Source organism: Bombus fervidus, chromosome 15, assembly GCF_041682495.2.
Source record: "Bombus fervidus isolate BK054 chromosome 15, iyBomFerv1, whole genome shotgun sequence".
Classification (NCBI taxonomy): Eukaryota; Metazoa; Arthropoda; class Insecta; order Hymenoptera; family Apidae; genus Bombus; species Bombus fervidus.
Window position 1 is genome coordinate 7,619,139 of NC_091531.1, and position 17,143 is coordinate 7,636,281.

Sequence of the window (17,143 nt, forward strand, 5' to 3'; positions counted from 1 at the left end):
TAGAAAATGATATTAATTGAATTCCAGTATTGATAATACAGACATCAATAATTCATCATAGATCCTAAAAATCATCTATCTAGAATCTAGGTCATCTTGGTTCACCATTAAATATTTCTACAATTTTGTATAATTTTGTATATTATATTTAAAACATTTGAACGCTAATAATAGCACACAGACATCAGTAATGTATCATAGATCCTATAGATCATTGATCTATAAAATATTTCTAGAATTTTCTGTAAAATAATATTTAGAAGATGGCGATGCTAATGATGTAGACATCAGTGGTGTATCATAGATCATCGATCTAGACCATCTTCATTTATTATCGGACATAGAGTATATGAAAGAAGTTACGCGCCGTTGATCGTGGGAAGTGGTGCGAAAAAAGTTGCGAAATACAAGCACTGACTGGGTCTCTACTCAGGAGGAGCACATCCATCTCGAGTAGGTTGCATCTATCTCTTGCGAAACTGGTGTTAGAATGCCGTTGCACGAATTATCAGATGATTACGAGTAGTGGTTACGCCTACTGTCGTGATTCAGAAAGAAATTCATCAATGAACATGCCATAATGTCTTCGACACGAATGTTTCCATTAGAATGACGCAAAATCCGTGTCTCTGCCTCTGTAGTGGGCGTTGAAATATTCCTCCTGTGCAGCTATTTATATAATTTATGGAGTTCAATATGTGCCTCGTTATCTTTGCTTTCGCACCACGTAAAAAGATCATTATTAAAACTTTTGGTAATTGAAAATAAAAAGGCAGGCTCACGCAAATTTTCTAAAGAAATTTATTGGGAAGAAGATTAAATGAATTATCAGAATAGTCAAAATGATCAATTCATAATTTTTCATAAAAATTATGGAGTTTTGACGAGTATGGATATTGTCTTCTTTTGATGAAGATAACATGGATCTTGTTATAATAATAATTAAGAAGCTATCCAATATTAAACAATTTCCTCTGTTTTAGAATTATTAAATTACCAAAAATCAGAAATTGAGAGCAATATCATTAGAAGATAATTAGGATTCTGAACAAGTATCATCAAAATTAAAATATGAAGACATAAATGAAACAATATGGATCCCATTATGACAATAATTAAGAAACTATCTAATATTAAACAATATTCTGTGTTTTCAGAATTATTGGAAACGAATTAGGATCCAAAGTCTGTATCTCCAGAAGATAATTAGGATCCGAAGTAAATATTACCAAAATGAGAATGAAGGTTTGGTCAGATTGGAAACGTTGTCACGATGCAAACGCGAACCGAGGCATCTCCTCGGCCGTGAAAGGGTTGAAGTAACTTCGTGCTCTGCCCTGACCTGGTCTTGCTCGCGGTTGTTGGATGCATGTAAGGCTGGGCAGAAGGTGGATTGCTCGCTGAGCAATTCCGAGCGTGCGTATCCGCGCGTGCCTTTCTCCGTTTGCCTCTTGAATCCGTGCACCTTGGATGTGTCAGGAGATTTGCGACAATAGATTCTTCCTACTCCTTATAGAATACTAATTTTTCCATCTGTAATTGAAGAGAGAACAATTAATCTGGAATGTTAAGAATAAATAACCACAGTCTAGCGTTCATAAAAATTTAGAAATTCATAGAAAAAATATACTTGCGTTGATGTAATAATAAATTTATTAAGTATTTATTATTATAGTTTAGTAAATTAAAAAGAATATTAAATATTATCGTTTGCATTATTTTTGCTTGGTGCTCTTCATATTGTGGTAGGATGGCTCTAAGCGCTGTATCAGACTGTATCTATACTCCAAGTCAGGTTAGAGAAGATATGGAAGAAAATTTTTCATTTTCTTTATCGTTATACAATTTTTATTGCAAATGCATTGATATACTTCATCTCTTATTTTTCATATCCTTTTATATCATTAATATATTGGTATTGTATAACTTAGTTGCCAACCCAATACTTTCTATACTTTCTAGTATTACTAATAGACCATAGTCTATATTCTTTAGTATTGTATCTTCAAATCACACAATCAGCCTTGTATATCTTTAATAACAATTCAAGTATTATCTTCAATAGCAACCAATATCTCATCCCAATTAATTTATTTTCCCAAATTATAATATACTCTATATTCTTCAGTAATAAATATTCCAACATTAGACTTGAAGGTTCTTCAACATCAACTCAAAAATATCTTCGCTACCAATCAACTGTACCATATTTCTCATTATTAATTAATTTATTATCATCATAAGTATAGTTGTACTTTCATCATTTACAGAAGCCAGTAATACAAAGAACCAGTTGAAAGGGTGCGTAACCTCAAAGATACTGCGTTAAATAATCAATGAGAAGAATCGAAATCTCTACACCATAGATTTGAGGATTTGATTCATTAAAAAATAAAAGAAGAGAAGGAAGTGTTAGAAGCTGATGAGAATGTACGACAAATCTGTGACTGCACTTAGCCGCATCGTGGGAAGGCTAATCCGGATCAATGCGATCCAAATGATCTTTCGAGGCGCGCGTTGACTTCTAGCCTCGAAGGTGCAGCATGAAGAAGTCATTCCATCGATTACATCGTGCTTCGAATCGGAAAGAATTTGATATTTCATAGGTGTCTGAAACAGGAGAGGCTGGATCATCATACTGAAGTATTTTGAACTTCTCTTGTAATGGAAGTTGTTATGAATAATAGAAGTTTCTTGTTTCCAGTAGATCATTGTACTTTGAACATCATAGAACGTCATAAGAAAATTCTTCTAAGAAAGAGTGAATTGATCGAAATATTGTTTAAAATTGAATATTGTTTAAAATAATGTTTAAAATTGAGATGAATAATATGTATATCAGTCAATATATATTCAGAAAAACATAAGACTGCAAGAACTAAGCAAAAATTACACCCTGTGATGCCAAACCCTATAAAGGAATTACCATCCAAAAATCTGAACCAATCCTATTTTGTAATCTATCAAAAAATATCTATCAAATGTAATAATACTGTAATGATAGCAAATCTGGATCCTACAATAATAAAATAACTAACACTACACATCATAATACCAAACTATAAAAAAGCTATCAATCTATCTAAGCTATCAAGCCTATAGTAACAAATACTATATTCTATAATAACAAATAACAAAGAAACTAACCGCTACTGCTAATCTATGAAAAATGAAAAATGTTGTTTGAATGTTATTATACACAAGAAACAATCTGAGAGCCAAAAGATGAATTGATGAATGAAGAGATGAAAGGGGAAGTGACGTGTTGTCTGATGAAGGAAGAAGGTGGTGCAGGATTCGTGTTCTCCAGGTCGACGATGGCAAGGTTCTAAGGCAAGGTGAGGCAAGGTAAGGCGAAACAAGGCAACGCTCATCAACGGTCCCCTCTTTCTGATCTTCTGGGGCCCCGGTCCCAACACGCGTTCAAGTATCATCTTATTAGACCCACGCTATATAAACCCAACCTGCCAGCATGCCGGCCAGTTACGTACTGACTTTATTCACAGCCGTGCCGGAGTGCATCGATATCGATAGTATAACGAGACACGTGCCCCATTGGAATAGTAACTTTGTGAATTCGTAAGGGCGGCTCCAGTACAATAGTTCCAACAAAACCTCGCCAGACCTCGGTGATATTTCATCCAACCATCTCCATGATGACCACGGTGCTTTATTAATCCTCATATTTATGCATGGGACCAGAGATCTGATTTTTTCGTCAAGTGATATTGTGTGGAGAAAATTCAGTTACGGACACCTTCTGTGATCTTTTTGAACTGTTAAAGCTGCAGGAGGTAGTTTTGCTGCTTGGTGGCTGGAAAAAGGATTTTATGGATATAGTAGTGTAATTATAGTGTGAATTTAGAGTTTTACTGAATTATTTTTTAATATTTCTTTATGAAGATATTATATATCCCCCTTGTCTTAGGAAGTATCTGAATTTTTCTGAAACAGCTTAGCAATGTATTCGGGTCACTATGATCCACGCAATTATGATTTTTTGACTCATGTAATGTTTATCTAGTTTTATTTATTCTTAGATATATTTTAGAATACGTAGATAAATTTATAGAAATATACCAGAAGAAATAAACTAGCTAATTGATAGAGATCTAATTTTCTAATTTAAAAAAAAAAATACTTAAATTTCAAATTTAATTGCTACGAAATATCTTTTTATACTGATCAGCCAGATTTTTTAATTGGGATTTTTCATTCTCTGAATCCTCTTGATTTCTAAATTAGAGAATTTTATGTCTTCTAATTCTCCGACTTCTAAATTATGGAATTTTAATCATTTAAATTCTTTTATCCCTAAGTTAGAGAATGTTCGTTCTTTCAATTTTCTAATCTTTAAATTAGAGAATTTGAATTAATTTAATTCTCTTACCTATAAATTATAGAACTTTAATTTCTTCACTTTTGAATTAGAATAATTTTCTCTGATCCCTAAATTGAAGATTTCAATTCTTTCGATTCTCTAACTCCTAAATTAATGGCAACTCTCAGAACATAATTTTTGTTTCAAGTGAAGTAAACTGAGGAATATGCAGGCAGACAGATATTTCTTCGATCTATACTGCAGGAAACACGCAAAGAAGATTTCAAACTAAAGTTCTCAAGTAGGGAGTGGTGTACATGCATGCGATGTATATGAAGAATTGTAGCGAAGTCTCAGGGTGTGGTTAACCGTGAAATGTCGTCGAGGTCTATTCAACCCTTTAACGCTACAAAGCACACGTTTTCATAGAAACACGATAATTTATGCTTCCATTCTAAACAAAGTCTGTTGAAAGCTATAATCTCTCTACCCTTTTATACTTAAGACCTTCAAGTCGACACAATGGTTTGGTATTTTCAATATCCCTCTCCTGTGTTTGCTCTTGACATCCTGCAATCGGCTAATGAGTCTTTAAGAATTTAACAAGCAGTATTTTAACGTCAACTTTGCCCTTATCGAGGAACGTATAATAATAATGAAATACATTTTGGTACATAACAGATTTTGTTGTAAAAATTCTGTCTAGATTTCTGACACTTACGATACCTTATTCAATTTTTATTGTAAAATAGTTTCTTAAAGTTTAAATACATTGAATATTTATCATAGAACGCTTTTATTAACATACAATGTGTATTATAGAAAATTGTTTGAAATTTCATTAGTACAGTTATTAGATGCAGTTGTTTTAATTATATTCATAAAGTTCAGAATCAATCTGAACATGCATGTAGAAAATATAAAATATTTATTAAAGATCATAAAACAAATGACCCTACAAAAATATGATAATTCATTGAAATGAGATTTATCAAGAACATCAAGATTTTTAAGACTAATGATATCAAAATTGATAAGAAATATTATTATTTAAATAAATTATATATTGTAAGTAGGAAAATAAAAATAAAAAAGCTTTAATGAAAAAGAAAAAGTAAGGGGTTAAAATAACCATATCTCTTCTGTTTGAAATTGTGAGTAGGTTGCAATAATTCCATTTGAAATTCAGGAATTAAACTTTGCTTCTCCAGTATTAAATTGTGAAATAAAAATGTTGAATAAATTGTGCTGTCAGTAACATTAATCGCATCTTCTTCAAGTCTCTTCGAGTCGATTGCATAGAATAAATAATCTCAGTGTTTTCACGAGAGGGATAGTGCAAAGAAATAATTAAAATTTTTCAAAATTCATGGTGCTTTCATAAAGGGTTGATATGCTATGTCTTTCCACAGTGTTCTTTTGAAAAAAAAGCGGTGCACGTGAGTTAGGTTCGGTACTTTCGAGCCTTTAGTTCTCTTCACAACATGTTTTACCTTCAGGTGAGTACTTATTAAGAAAGAATTCTTAAGAAAACTTATTAAGAAGAATTATTAAGAAAGAATAAGAAGAAAGTATAATTTATTGCTCTTTTAATATAAAATTATGAAAGCTTGATGTCTTTAAATCTTTTTAATGAAGATCATAATGAAGAGATGTTGAATGCTACTTGTTTAGAGAGTGCAGGACTTAATATGGCGACCTCTAACTTGCACAGTATTGAAGACAATTTTATTGCTGTTTGATCTTCTTTTCTCTAAAATCCATTAAATAACATTTGGTTTCTGTTACATTAAATAACAACTATCACAAGGAAATATTGGATACACTTTGTTATTTAAAATCATAAATATTTGTATGAAGAGATTTGTATTTTTAACACTTTTACTATATGTGTGCGATTATCTATCCCTAAAGTGACATTATTTTCTTCCGAAGTTGCATAAATTTCTTAATGTCATTAAGAAGCAATTCAATAGTCTAATTATCATAATTATTTACAGCATTTCAACCGATGAACCGTACATAAATCTCAATAGAGCTGTAGAGAGAGGGTGAAGCTTTAACAAATTATCGCAAGTATCCCGTGTGATCTTCGAGGATCTTGCGATTAATCAGAAGAGATGAATCACGCGACGTAATTGATTTATCGATTGATTCCTAGGTGCTAGGAATGGTTAGAGAAGATAAGAATCGAAGCCTGTGAAGAGATTTTGATAATGATTGAATATAATCAAAGAAATTCGTGGTTGAGTATTTCAGTGATACATGGTTGGAATCTGTAAAAATAAAATAAAATAAAAGATAAAATCCTAAGTCAAGTTTCAGCAGACAAAATAAAAAAACTAAAATAAGGATTTTTTAAATCTTGAAAGAGTATGAGAATATATTATTCGTGGAATATTAAGGAAAAAATATGAATTTGAGAAATTGGAAATAATGTACATATAATATTCAGAATATCATTCATAGATAAAACAAAGAATTTTTAATTAACAAAGAATTTTATTTTTTAAAAAGGAAGAAAGTAATAAAAGAAACTATGTAAACTTAATACCAGTTTACAAGCAAGATTATTTATGAATGAACATGCTTGACAATTGAAAATTAATCTGAAAGGAAGTTTCAATATAATATGTTTCAATATACTATGATAATTTGATCCTAAATTGTATTATAATTACATAATCTAATGAAGTGTGATAGAAAGTGCAACATTGCGTGACTAATAGAATTCAAATTATTGTTAATTTCACGGATACTTTATGTCACAATGCTTTATTCTTTGAGTATATCATATCTACATCTTATTTTCTTCTTTGAGATAAATTTACTCTTATCGAAATTCAGGAAACTCTTTCACACCAAGCATCTAAGATCGTGGCTGTTTTATGCAACAAGATCCATAAACCTTAGATATGAGAGTCTTGATTGATTCATGGATACTGAAAGAATCTTTATTGTCGGTAGTTATGGCAACAACTTCCTTTAAGGAACATATGATCTGTGAAAATTTTTATATGCTCTACTTGATTGTTTCCTCATATCCTCTATCTTGTAAGAGAAAAGCGATGTGGTAACTATTATTGAGATGAAGAAGACTATTGCTATACTGATTTCCTAACAAATATAAGATTGAATGTTTAATTAAATAATTATTGGAAGTTTTATATTTTTGAAATTGCTTCTTTCAATATTTTTCTGTAGATTTCTTTTTCACAACTTTGTTAAATCAACTTCCAGCTGTATGTTTCATGCAATTTACATAGTACTTGCAATCCTTGATTTAAAAAGGACTTGCATCATTTTGGCTGTGACAGTGAACATTAAACAATAACTTGCTTGAGACAATGGTGCAAGCCAGCTCTTTCTTCAGTTGGCAAATTTAAATGAGCGACGATACTGGTGAGAGAAGGTTGTTTAACATTCTTCGCAAGATTGTGAATTATTTTGCAATATTCCCGGCATTTCCTTGTTTCTTCAGCTTTTTGATTGGCTCCACTCCAGAAGAAATTTCATAATTCAGTCTTCAAATGGAAGAAATACTTCTTGCTACTTTCCAATTAATTTCTTCCTCATTCTAGAATGAAGGTCGTCATCATTAAGTCCATTACCATTAAAAATACAATATTTCATTCTACAAGGATATTCAATCTCAGAGAAGAAGAGAAGAGAAGAATCCATTGAAACATTTAATTGCATTTCAATAATTTTCTACAAAACTCTCTTTCTTCATCTTTCATAGTCTCCCATCTTTTTATCTTCTTTAATAATGAGCAAAGGTGTTAAAAATTGATTTATGTTGGGTTTGGGTATTTCTTCTTCACTTTTCATATCAATTGTTATCTATTTCTTGTCCTTTTTATAAATGGACTAAGGTATTAAAAATTGGTTTCCATAATAAATCTGTTTCCTTATATTCATTATTCTCTTTCTTTACCTTTGACATCAGATATTTCTTCTCTTCTTTTGAAATTTACTAAGGTGTTAAAAATTGGTTTTCTCAATAAGTTTCTTTTGTTACATTCATTATTCTCTTTGCCTTTCATAGCAAGTATTCCTTAAACATTAATCAGAAATGGATTCTATAGTGCACTGAACTAAGATCTCATGGTACATTCAACAGCAGAGCTCTTCAACTGATTGATATTTCCATGGGGCAGCGTTGCACGTGCCAGGTGAAACGTCGATGCACGTAATCGAACAGTAAATGAGCAGTTAATTGCATCGCTGATAGAATCTTTTCCACCTGAAGAATTACGGGACGTTTCATCTCAGGTTATGTTTATTGCAACATAATAAGACAGTTGATTTCAGTTAATGAAGCATTTTAAGATATGGACTCTTCTTGGAATGCTACTCAATTTCCTACTGTTATTTTTAGAAGAGATTGTGGAGCTATTTGTTTTATTTCTATGATAAGACAGACCTGGTGCATATTAATTTAGCAATCAGGAACCGAGTCGAGTCCGAAGGAAATAGTCTCGCACGCATTCATTGTACCGGGGTCATCACAGCCAGAAGATCAAGTAGAAATGAGGCGGAAGACGTGTAATTAAATCGTTGTGAAATCCCTGCGAATAAGCGACACATACGCACAGTAAAATACAGTATTCCTCGAGCAATTACGTCGCTCTTTGTGCACTTCTCCTATTATTCTCTTCTCAATTGCTTCTCGTTGCTAATGATTTAATTTTACTTTTCCGATATTCTATTTCTAATCTATAATTGACCCATTTCTTCTTTCTTTTCATTCCAAACAAAAGTCTTCTCGATCACTGTATTCACTTATAATATTATGAATCTCTTCTTTTATGATTTTTTTAGTAAATAACTGAGCATTAACTCAGTATTTAATTCCTATAATTAGATCATTTCTTCTTCCTCATAATTGCAATAAGTTATACTCAATTATCGTCTCTTTAATTATTCTTCACTTATAGTGATTGTGATCTTCTGTTTTATGATTTTTTTAATGAGTAAACAAGCATTAGTTGTCCATTGTTATAGCACCATGTCAGTCACATAATACAATATGAAAATATTGCATACAGGATGTTACAAAAATGGTCTGAATCTTTAAAAAAGTAATTTAACCTGTGTTCAATCTACTTTTATCAAATTAGAACTATGTATATTTTTTGCAACAAATGTGACTCGTTAGGTTAAATCTGCAATAGCTTAGTTAGAAACGGTTAAATAGACATCATACAGGTGCATTCAATGAGCTTATAAAAATCTAATTACTACCACTTATACAGGACATGTGTCCTAAAATGTCAGTTTGTGTAATCTTTTAAGCCATTAATTAAAGAAAACAACGCCCGCGAATGTCGCATTATACATCTGTCGACTTGTTGCCAAATCCAAGTATAGACTAATTTGCAACACGCCAACAGTTCATTAGATTCGCATCACGTGCTGCGTTTTATGTCCGCAGCTGACACGCGTTTCGCCGAGAAGAGGAAATGCACTGCCATTAAAGGCTGCGCCATGATTCAGTGTGCTGTTGTGTAAATAGGAGTAGGTGGACGAAGTAGGAGGATATCTTTGAAGAAACAACAATAATCTTTGCAATCATAATTAGCTTCTTCTTCCTCCATCTATTACACAGTTAATTTTGTTCCACTTTTCCTATACTTCACTAGAAGATCCCCTTCGTTGCACCTGCAACAAAAAATTTCTCGCCAGAATCTGTCCTACATTGTATTTTAACAAGTAACATACATACATAGTAGTAATTAAGTAAAATTAACCCTTTCAGGACAATGTTTTTGTTAGGGGTTATAAGAAAGAGGTATTAATAGAAACACTCCTTTTCTTATATTTTTGTAAAGAATTTGTTTTATTTCTTTTTATTAATAACAATGACTTTATTTTTTCTGTAATAGATCAGTTTTATTAAAACCAACTATATTAGCAATTTAGTTGATTAATAATTTGCTAAAGTACTGTTGAATGAACTTATCTATGTGTTTTTCATTGCAGATAGCAATACTTTGCATGGCAGTAGTGCACGTGATATGTGACCTACCACCAGGGACAAGGCGCAACACCTATTTGCCACCTGAACCAACCAAGGGTTACACCTACGATACGCCTCGGATACCATTTACAAAACCGACCACCCCACGACCGTCATTTCCCACGACGACGCCATATTCATCACGTCCTTACTCCAAACCGACCCCCTCAAAATTTCCACCATCGAGAACTACACCTAGCGAAGGGTATCCACCTACAGGTACCAGACCCACCCCAGAATTTCCTGATTATGGGACACCAACTAGGCCAACTGGAACTACTTTACCTGCTGGTGGGGTGAGTAATAGTAAAAATATATATCTTTAAAATATTTGTAAACTTCTGTAAAATTGTATATTTTCCAATCAAAATGTGATGTTTCCCAAATAAGTGGTAAATTGTATTATTATAGTTAATCGCAAAACTCTATTATCAGACGATTTTTCAAATCTTATTCCAGCACGATCATCATCATCACGAGCCAGGAATGCCATTCGACTTCAACTACGCGGTGAAGGAAGACGCCTTTGGAAATGATTATTCCCACAACGCGATAAGCGACGGAGACATCGTCCGTGGGGAATACAGAGTCCAGCTTCCGGACGGAAGGCTGCAAGTCGTTCGTTACACCGCCGATTGGAAACACGGCTTTAGTGCGCAGGTCTCATACGACGGGAATCCCCGCTTTGATGTACCACGACCGCCTGGCAATTTTGCTGGATATTAGGCTATTAGTGGACTGTGGATGATTATGCATTTATTTAAAGAAAATTTAAAAGTGTACTGTATAAAATGCGAAAACATAATTTCAAGAAAATATATAAAATAAAAGTACAGTCTGGATCAATAAAACTTAAAGTTATAATCAAAGGATATCAATTAGAACTTAAACTGAAAACTTAAAAGCACGAACTAAAAATCACGAAAATACGAAAAAGAATTTTATAATAATTAATATCAAACTCTTGCGTAAAATTGTACAATGTAGAGATAGGTCTTATATATAAAAGTTACTTGTTAGAATTATGAAAATTGAATTCACAATGAACGTATTAATCGAGACCACACTGTACTTATTATCATATGTAGTAAGTGAACCAAATCTCCATTTAAGTTCCACTTCTTTAGCTATATTCTCCAAAATATGAAATTGCATAAATATCCGCAGTCTAGCTATTAGAGTCTAATCTGTGGTTGCGAACCATGTTAACACACGTTTGTCTTGCGGTTCTTATTGTTAGTCTTTACCGTGCTGTCTCTGCGTCTCCATTTGTTGCCGCTAACTAGCTGAGGTCATTGTCTGGATTATCGAGACGTTTCTTTCAGGTCGCTAGTGTCATCAAATAGGTAGTTCTACGAGGGGCGTCGCCACTGTCGCATGCAGAACTCTTCTTTGATTTTCACAATGATTTTTAAAAAATGCAAAAATCAATGAAAGTATTTAGAAATATTATTATTAAATAATACATAAATATTATTGTGAAAAGTATAATTTTTTAATTGTTAAAATTATTAATAATTACTCTGAAACGTTGGATTAAAATTTTAAGATACCTAGAGCAAAAGAGGAATTCTGCAAGTATCCTCCTTTACAATCTACCATTTTGTTTATAGAATATAAATGAAACAATATTGTTTCTGCGATCAAAAATGGTTCAATTCCAGCTGGTACTTATTTTACATCCCCTAGCCATTGCAAAATCTAGATCTAAGTAAAGGAAGACCTTAGACCAGAGTATGTTTTATATTCTTCAGTTAGATGTGTCCAATGGACATGGATATATAGGAGGAAAAAAATAAAAAATATTTTGATAAAGTTAAGGTGTACTTCTTTTCTAAAGCATAAAGTAGCAGCTAAGGACTAACTTGTAGCAACAACAGTTTGTTTTTAAGGACACTGATGGAACAATACTAACCCTCTGCAATAGCATGTGGTCTCTATGTATAATAAAACTATTTTTAGTTGTCAATTTTCATCTCAAACAAAAAATTTAAATAGCAGATGATTTCTTAAAAACATTAATTAACATATCTTGATGATATGAAAGAAAGTGATGTAAAGAAATTGAAAGATTTAATAAATACACCAAATGATTGTGTTATCTTTGATAATAAAAGTATACATGCTTTTTAATACATGCATGTGTGCATTTCTCCTCATCTTTTTCAAATTTACTATTACATTACCTCCTACTATTACATTTAGTGTATCTTAATTTGATACGCTGATCTCTTTCTGTATGTTATTTTTTATTTTTTATAATATTATAAGTATTCAAAGAGAAGAGCGTAAAGAATGATTTGTTGTGTAAGTTTGTTGCTATGGTTAAATTGATCGTCGCGCGTGCGTACGTTTATTGCACTCTACAATATTACAAGCAAAGTTGTAACAGCCTTCCTAATTACAAAACTAAGAATTTTCATCAAAACCTTGGAAAATTTGTTTATTTAGATTGAAATATTAAAATCTTTCTGATCTGAAAATATTAAAATTTGTTCAAGCATCTAAATATTATTCAGTGTACTGAATGGAATAATAAATAAAACTGTGTAAAAGTAGATTTCAAAAAATGTCTATTTCATATTAATATTTCAGAAGATATAACAGAAAATTACATTTTGGTCCAGAATGACTCTGCCATTGTCAAGGACAGACTATGCAGCTGTAGGTGTCACATCTAAGGGAACCACCAAGGTCTTCCCTGCCACAGAACACAGGCAAACTCAAAAATTTGCTGTTGCTGACCATGATGGCGTACTTCATGTCTATGGTGAATTTTATTCTTTACCTTTTAGAACTTAAATTAAATCTTCCAAATAAAATTTGCAGGAAGATTTATCATTTCTTCATTTCTTTAAATAAATATGTAAAGACACTTGATATTTTAATAAGGTATAAAGAAAGGAGAGCTACAAGTTTCATTTAAGTCCTTACCAGGACCAAGGATTAACAAATTAGTTCTTGGGGGTACTGGACATGATAAGATTTACATTGCACAAGGAAACACAGTGAAAGGGTACACCAAGAAAGGAAAATTGTTCTTGGAATTTGATACAAACCTTATAGATCCTATTTCAGCACTGTGAGTAGATTAGATAAAAAAAAATGAAAATTCAAAATAAAAATTAATTTTAAATAAATATTTATCAATTCCAACTAGATTAATGGAGATTTTTCCACAGATATGTGCTGGGTCCAAATTTGGCAGCATGTGCAAGAGATCTTTATCATAGATACCACGATTGTAAAGATGCTGATTCCTATTTAGCTGGTGAAACTTTATATGACATTGTCCTCCTACCTACCGATGGCAATTTCATGTTTGCTATACTAGCTTGTGGAGATTGTGCTGTAAAAATCTTAATCAACAAGATAATAAATAATAAAAGTTAACTACACTATAGGCAGTATATATGCCAACATTGTAAGATTGTAAATGTTTATGCAATTTCATATTTTTATGAATGCAATTGAAGTAATGGAAACTCTATGCATATTTGCATCTCTAAATTTCCTATAAAGGCATAAACATCCACAGTCTAATTATGAATAACGGAATCCAATTCCCTTTCGTCCCAATAAGCATTAAACTAAATACTATTGTACAGCTTAATAACTTTTAATTTGACAATTTTAGATTGACAATAAATTTGGTTCTTTTCAGATACGAGTCCTTCATGGCACCAAAACCCCAGCAATCCTCAGACTTCCAAGTGTGCCCACAGTATTATCTCTCTATAGGTTTCTAAGTTTTCTAAACTATTTTTATATTACTTTGTTTATATTTCCCAAGTGTCTTTCAAGTATTTTTTATAGGGAAGGTGACCTTGAATCTAAAGAACGTGTTCTGGTTGGAACTATAGATGGCAAAGTGGGTTTGCTGATCCTTCACGGTAACAAAACACTGAGGATCACTTGGCTTTTGAATATGACAGGCTCAGAAGTCACTTCTTTAGATACTTATGAACTACAAGATGGTCTAGATATACTTATTGGCAGACAGGACGGTACCGTTGAAGTATATACTTTTCCTGAAGAAGATATGTTGCCATTTCTGCGCTATCGTTATGTAATTTTAATTAATTTAATTTATTTTAATTTTTTAAATTCCCTAATAATTTATTGGTACAGCTCTGTAAAAATTCAAAGAACAAACATTCCTAAAAAATTAATTTCATAGAATGCCAAGGAAAGCATCAGTTCAGTGGTAGGAGGAATAATTGGTGCAGCAGGATATCCTGAAGTATTAGTCACCACATATTCAGGACGAATATTTGGCTTGACTACTAAGCCTCCTGGACTACTAGAAGCTGATCAGAATGATGGTTTGACCAAGTTAAAGGCAGAGATAGAGCAATTACAGGAAAAGCTTAAGGAGGAAAAAGAAGCAGCTAGTTTTTCAGTTGATCCTTTAGCACCATTGATTCTATCTGTAAATCATAGGTATAGAATTAGAAGAATTATTCTTCACCTATCATTAAATAAAATACAATATAATAATTGAAAAAATCAAATTATAAAATGAAACGTATTTCTTGTAGAATGATTTTAAACAGAGAAGATGCATCATATTCCCTTTCCATAGAACTTGATACACCTATTGATAACATTTTGATACAATCAGATACTCCAATTGAATTATTGGATGTGGAAAGTAACAGTGCAGTAGTTAGTCTGTCTACTTGTAATCCTAGAGAAGGCAATTTTGTTCTTGCTACCTATCGTTGTCAAGTAAATATAAATAATTGAATCATTATTAGAAATTCGACTAAATAATTTAATATTTCATATTTGATATTTTAATAATAATTTTTGTAGGTAAATACTAATCATCTTGAAATGAGGCTAAGGACAATAGAAGGACAGCCTGGTACTTTACAGATTTACGTCACTTCACAAGTATTAATACAATACAAAATTTCTAATCACCTCATTTCTGGTTATACCACAATTTCTGCAACAGCATATATAATATAAAAATCTAAATATATAATCCTTTTTCTATTCAGGTACAACCAAAATGTTGTCGCAAAATATCAATACCCATATCTGCTCTTTCTCTTCATGTAAGACAACACGAAGCCGATAACTCGGAAACTCACGTTGAAGGACCCTTTAATGAACTGAAATTAATTGGAGGTTTTACTGTTGCAGAAGTAAAATTTCAAATTTTGCAATGATAGAATAAATATTAATAATTCAGAACTATAAAGTTACTGGTTTCTACGCCTGTCGCCAAGCAACCTATCGTACACCTGTTCATGAGAAGTTAATAGCTTGCTAGTCCACAGGCGCTCGAAAGTTTTAATTACCATAATATTCTGTACTTACTGATAACAAATCTATTATTTTAATACTTCTTTTTCCAATTCTACATATTTCAGATGCATGCATGGCTTTCTTTCGCGTTATCAGATGTGCCGGAGAGACCTCATTTGGAGGAAGGTGAAGCTACTTTGACATATGTCTCATCTTTTATTGGAACCCTCCTAAAATGCAAATACAAGTAAGTTCTATATCACATTAATAATATAAATATTGAATCCGATTTAATGATTTCTTAATTGGCAGAAAAGGAAGTGCAATTTTTCTAGGAGAGAATATATCAAGCATCATAATTCTCAGAGACATATTGACCAGGGAGGCAACAAAAAGAAAAATCAAATTAGATGTCTTCTGTGGTATATTATACATCCATCACAATATGAGTTACTATTTCCTTTTTAAGATTTCTTCTCTTATTCCGTATTTCTGCATAGATGTTTCTGATGGTAGTATATCCAGAGTATTGGAATTAATTTTTCCACAATTAAATGCTGCTCATGACCTAATTACAAAAGTAAAGATTTTGAATGCTCTGGAGGAATGGGAGTTGAAGGAAAATCCTAAAGAAAATTTGTGCTCAGAGTATCAGGAATTGATACAGAAGGAATCAGAGATCAAATCCCAAATGGCAAAGGACAATGAAATATTGGAGAGGCTACACGCAGTAATTACAGATCTCTATGTTGATTGGGAAAGAGCGAAACGTTCTCGTAGGTATGTATTAACAAATAATCCAAATCAATAAAATTTTATACCATCTTCTTTCAAAGGATATAATATTCCTAATCTCCTCAACACTTATTATTCCAAGTATTTTTATTCAATAAGACAAAAATTTTAACAAAACACTTTTTTACTTAATAAAATTAATATTAAATATTAATCATTTATTTCTTTTTTCTTTTTATGCCATGTCTTATAAATTATAGGGAACTCTTTGTAGGAACACAATTTGCAATATAACAATGGCAAAATTTATATGAATTAACATAAAATTCTATAACTGTCTTTGGTTACTCTGTCGATAACGAAGTTGGAAGACCCATACACGTTGGGTGATATAAGAAATGAAATTTTATTGAGAGAAATGTTAAAAAATAAAAAATTGTTAAATTAATTGCTCCACCTTCTATGTACATCCTATGTGATTTCAGAATCGGTAGCAAAGACGTTGCGGAGAAGCTCAGCGCAGCCCTCAAGTCTAGAGAATTAGTTCAAGTTTTACAAGCTTTTATCGACACAAGTAACACATTACCTCCATCATCCTCGTATAAAGACTGAGCTACAAACACTTCTTTTTCTCGCTTCGTGGAAAATGCAATAAAAGTGGACCACAGTGTTTCTATAAATGTTTTCAAGTAAAAAATATATTTTTTTGCCAACGACGATTCGCGAATATAAACGATTAACTTACTAAAGACTTAAGAAATATACACTTACATTATCTTAATTATCGTTAATTATAGTACAATATA

At 31.9% G+C, this 17,143-nt stretch overlaps 2 protein-coding genes across 9 annotated transcripts; both read left to right on the forward strand.

Annotated features, from left to right (window-relative positions):
- The first annotated feature begins 3,094 nt into the window (after positions 1-3,094).
- Positions 3,095-11,071, forward strand: LOC139995227 (uncharacterized). Of its 2 annotated transcripts, none has more exons than XM_072018495.1 (4): positions 3,095-3,348; positions 5,734-5,820; positions 10,307-10,639; positions 10,803-11,071. In XM_072018495.1, exons 2-4 carry the CDS (start codon positions 5,806-5,808, stop codon positions 11,067-11,069), a joined length of 615 nt encoding a protein of 204 aa, XP_071874596.1. In that variant the 5' UTR covers positions 3,095-3,348; positions 5,734-5,805; the 3' UTR covers positions 11,070-11,071. The 2 variants fall into 2 exon arrangements, with proteins under 2 accessions (XP_071874596.1, XP_071874595.1); XM_072018494.1 differs by lacking the exon at positions 3,095-3,348 and adding an exon at positions 3,406-3,579.
- A 529-nt stretch (positions 11,072-11,600) lies between these two features.
- Positions 11,601-17,092, forward strand: LOC139995218 (BBSome complex member BBS7). 7 transcript variants are annotated; one of them, XM_072018466.1, is made up of 13 exons: positions 12,602-13,113; positions 13,236-13,425; positions 13,526-13,694; positions 14,008-14,084; positions 14,160-14,412; positions 14,524-14,786; positions 14,885-15,074; positions 15,162-15,242; positions 15,353-15,499; positions 15,728-15,849; positions 15,915-16,024; positions 16,103-16,382; positions 16,823-17,092. In XM_072018466.1, exons 1-13 carry the CDS (start codon positions 12,972-12,974, stop codon positions 16,947-16,949), a joined length of 2,151 nt encoding a protein of 716 aa, XP_071874567.1. In that variant the 5' UTR covers positions 12,602-12,971; the 3' UTR covers positions 16,950-17,092. The 7 variants fall into 7 exon arrangements, with proteins under 7 accessions (XP_071874563.1, XP_071874564.1, XP_071874562.1 ...); XM_072018462.1 differs by adding an exon at positions 11,601-11,689 and having other exon boundaries at positions 12,971-13,113; positions 14,008-14,412; positions 15,915-16,382; XM_072018463.1 differs by having other exon boundaries at positions 12,595-12,898; positions 12,971-13,113; positions 14,008-14,412; positions 15,915-16,382.
- The last annotated feature ends 51 nt before the right edge of the window (positions 17,093-17,143 follow it).

What these genes read in the sequence shown, in the direction of transcription:
- LOC139995218 (XM_072018462.1), top strand. Translation starts at nt 12,972, where the DNA reads ATGACTCTGCCATTGTCAAGGACAGACTATGCAGCTGTAGGTGTCACA. An exon ending in TGGCGTACTTCATGTCTATG is followed by an intron (nt 13,114 to 13,235) that starts GTGAATTTTATT and finishes TATTTTAATAAG; the next exon opens with GTATAAAGAAAGGAGAGCTA. An exon ending in CTCCTAAAATGCAAATACAA is followed by an intron (nt 15,850 to 15,914) that starts GTAAGTTCTATA and finishes CTTAATTGGCAG; the next exon opens with AAAAGGAAGTGCAATTTTTC.
- LOC139995227 (XM_072018495.1), top strand. An exon ending in CTACTTTACCTGCTGGTGGG is followed by an intron (nt 10,640 to 10,802) that starts GTGAGTAATAGT and finishes ATCTTATTCCAG; the next exon opens with CACGATCATCATCATCACGA.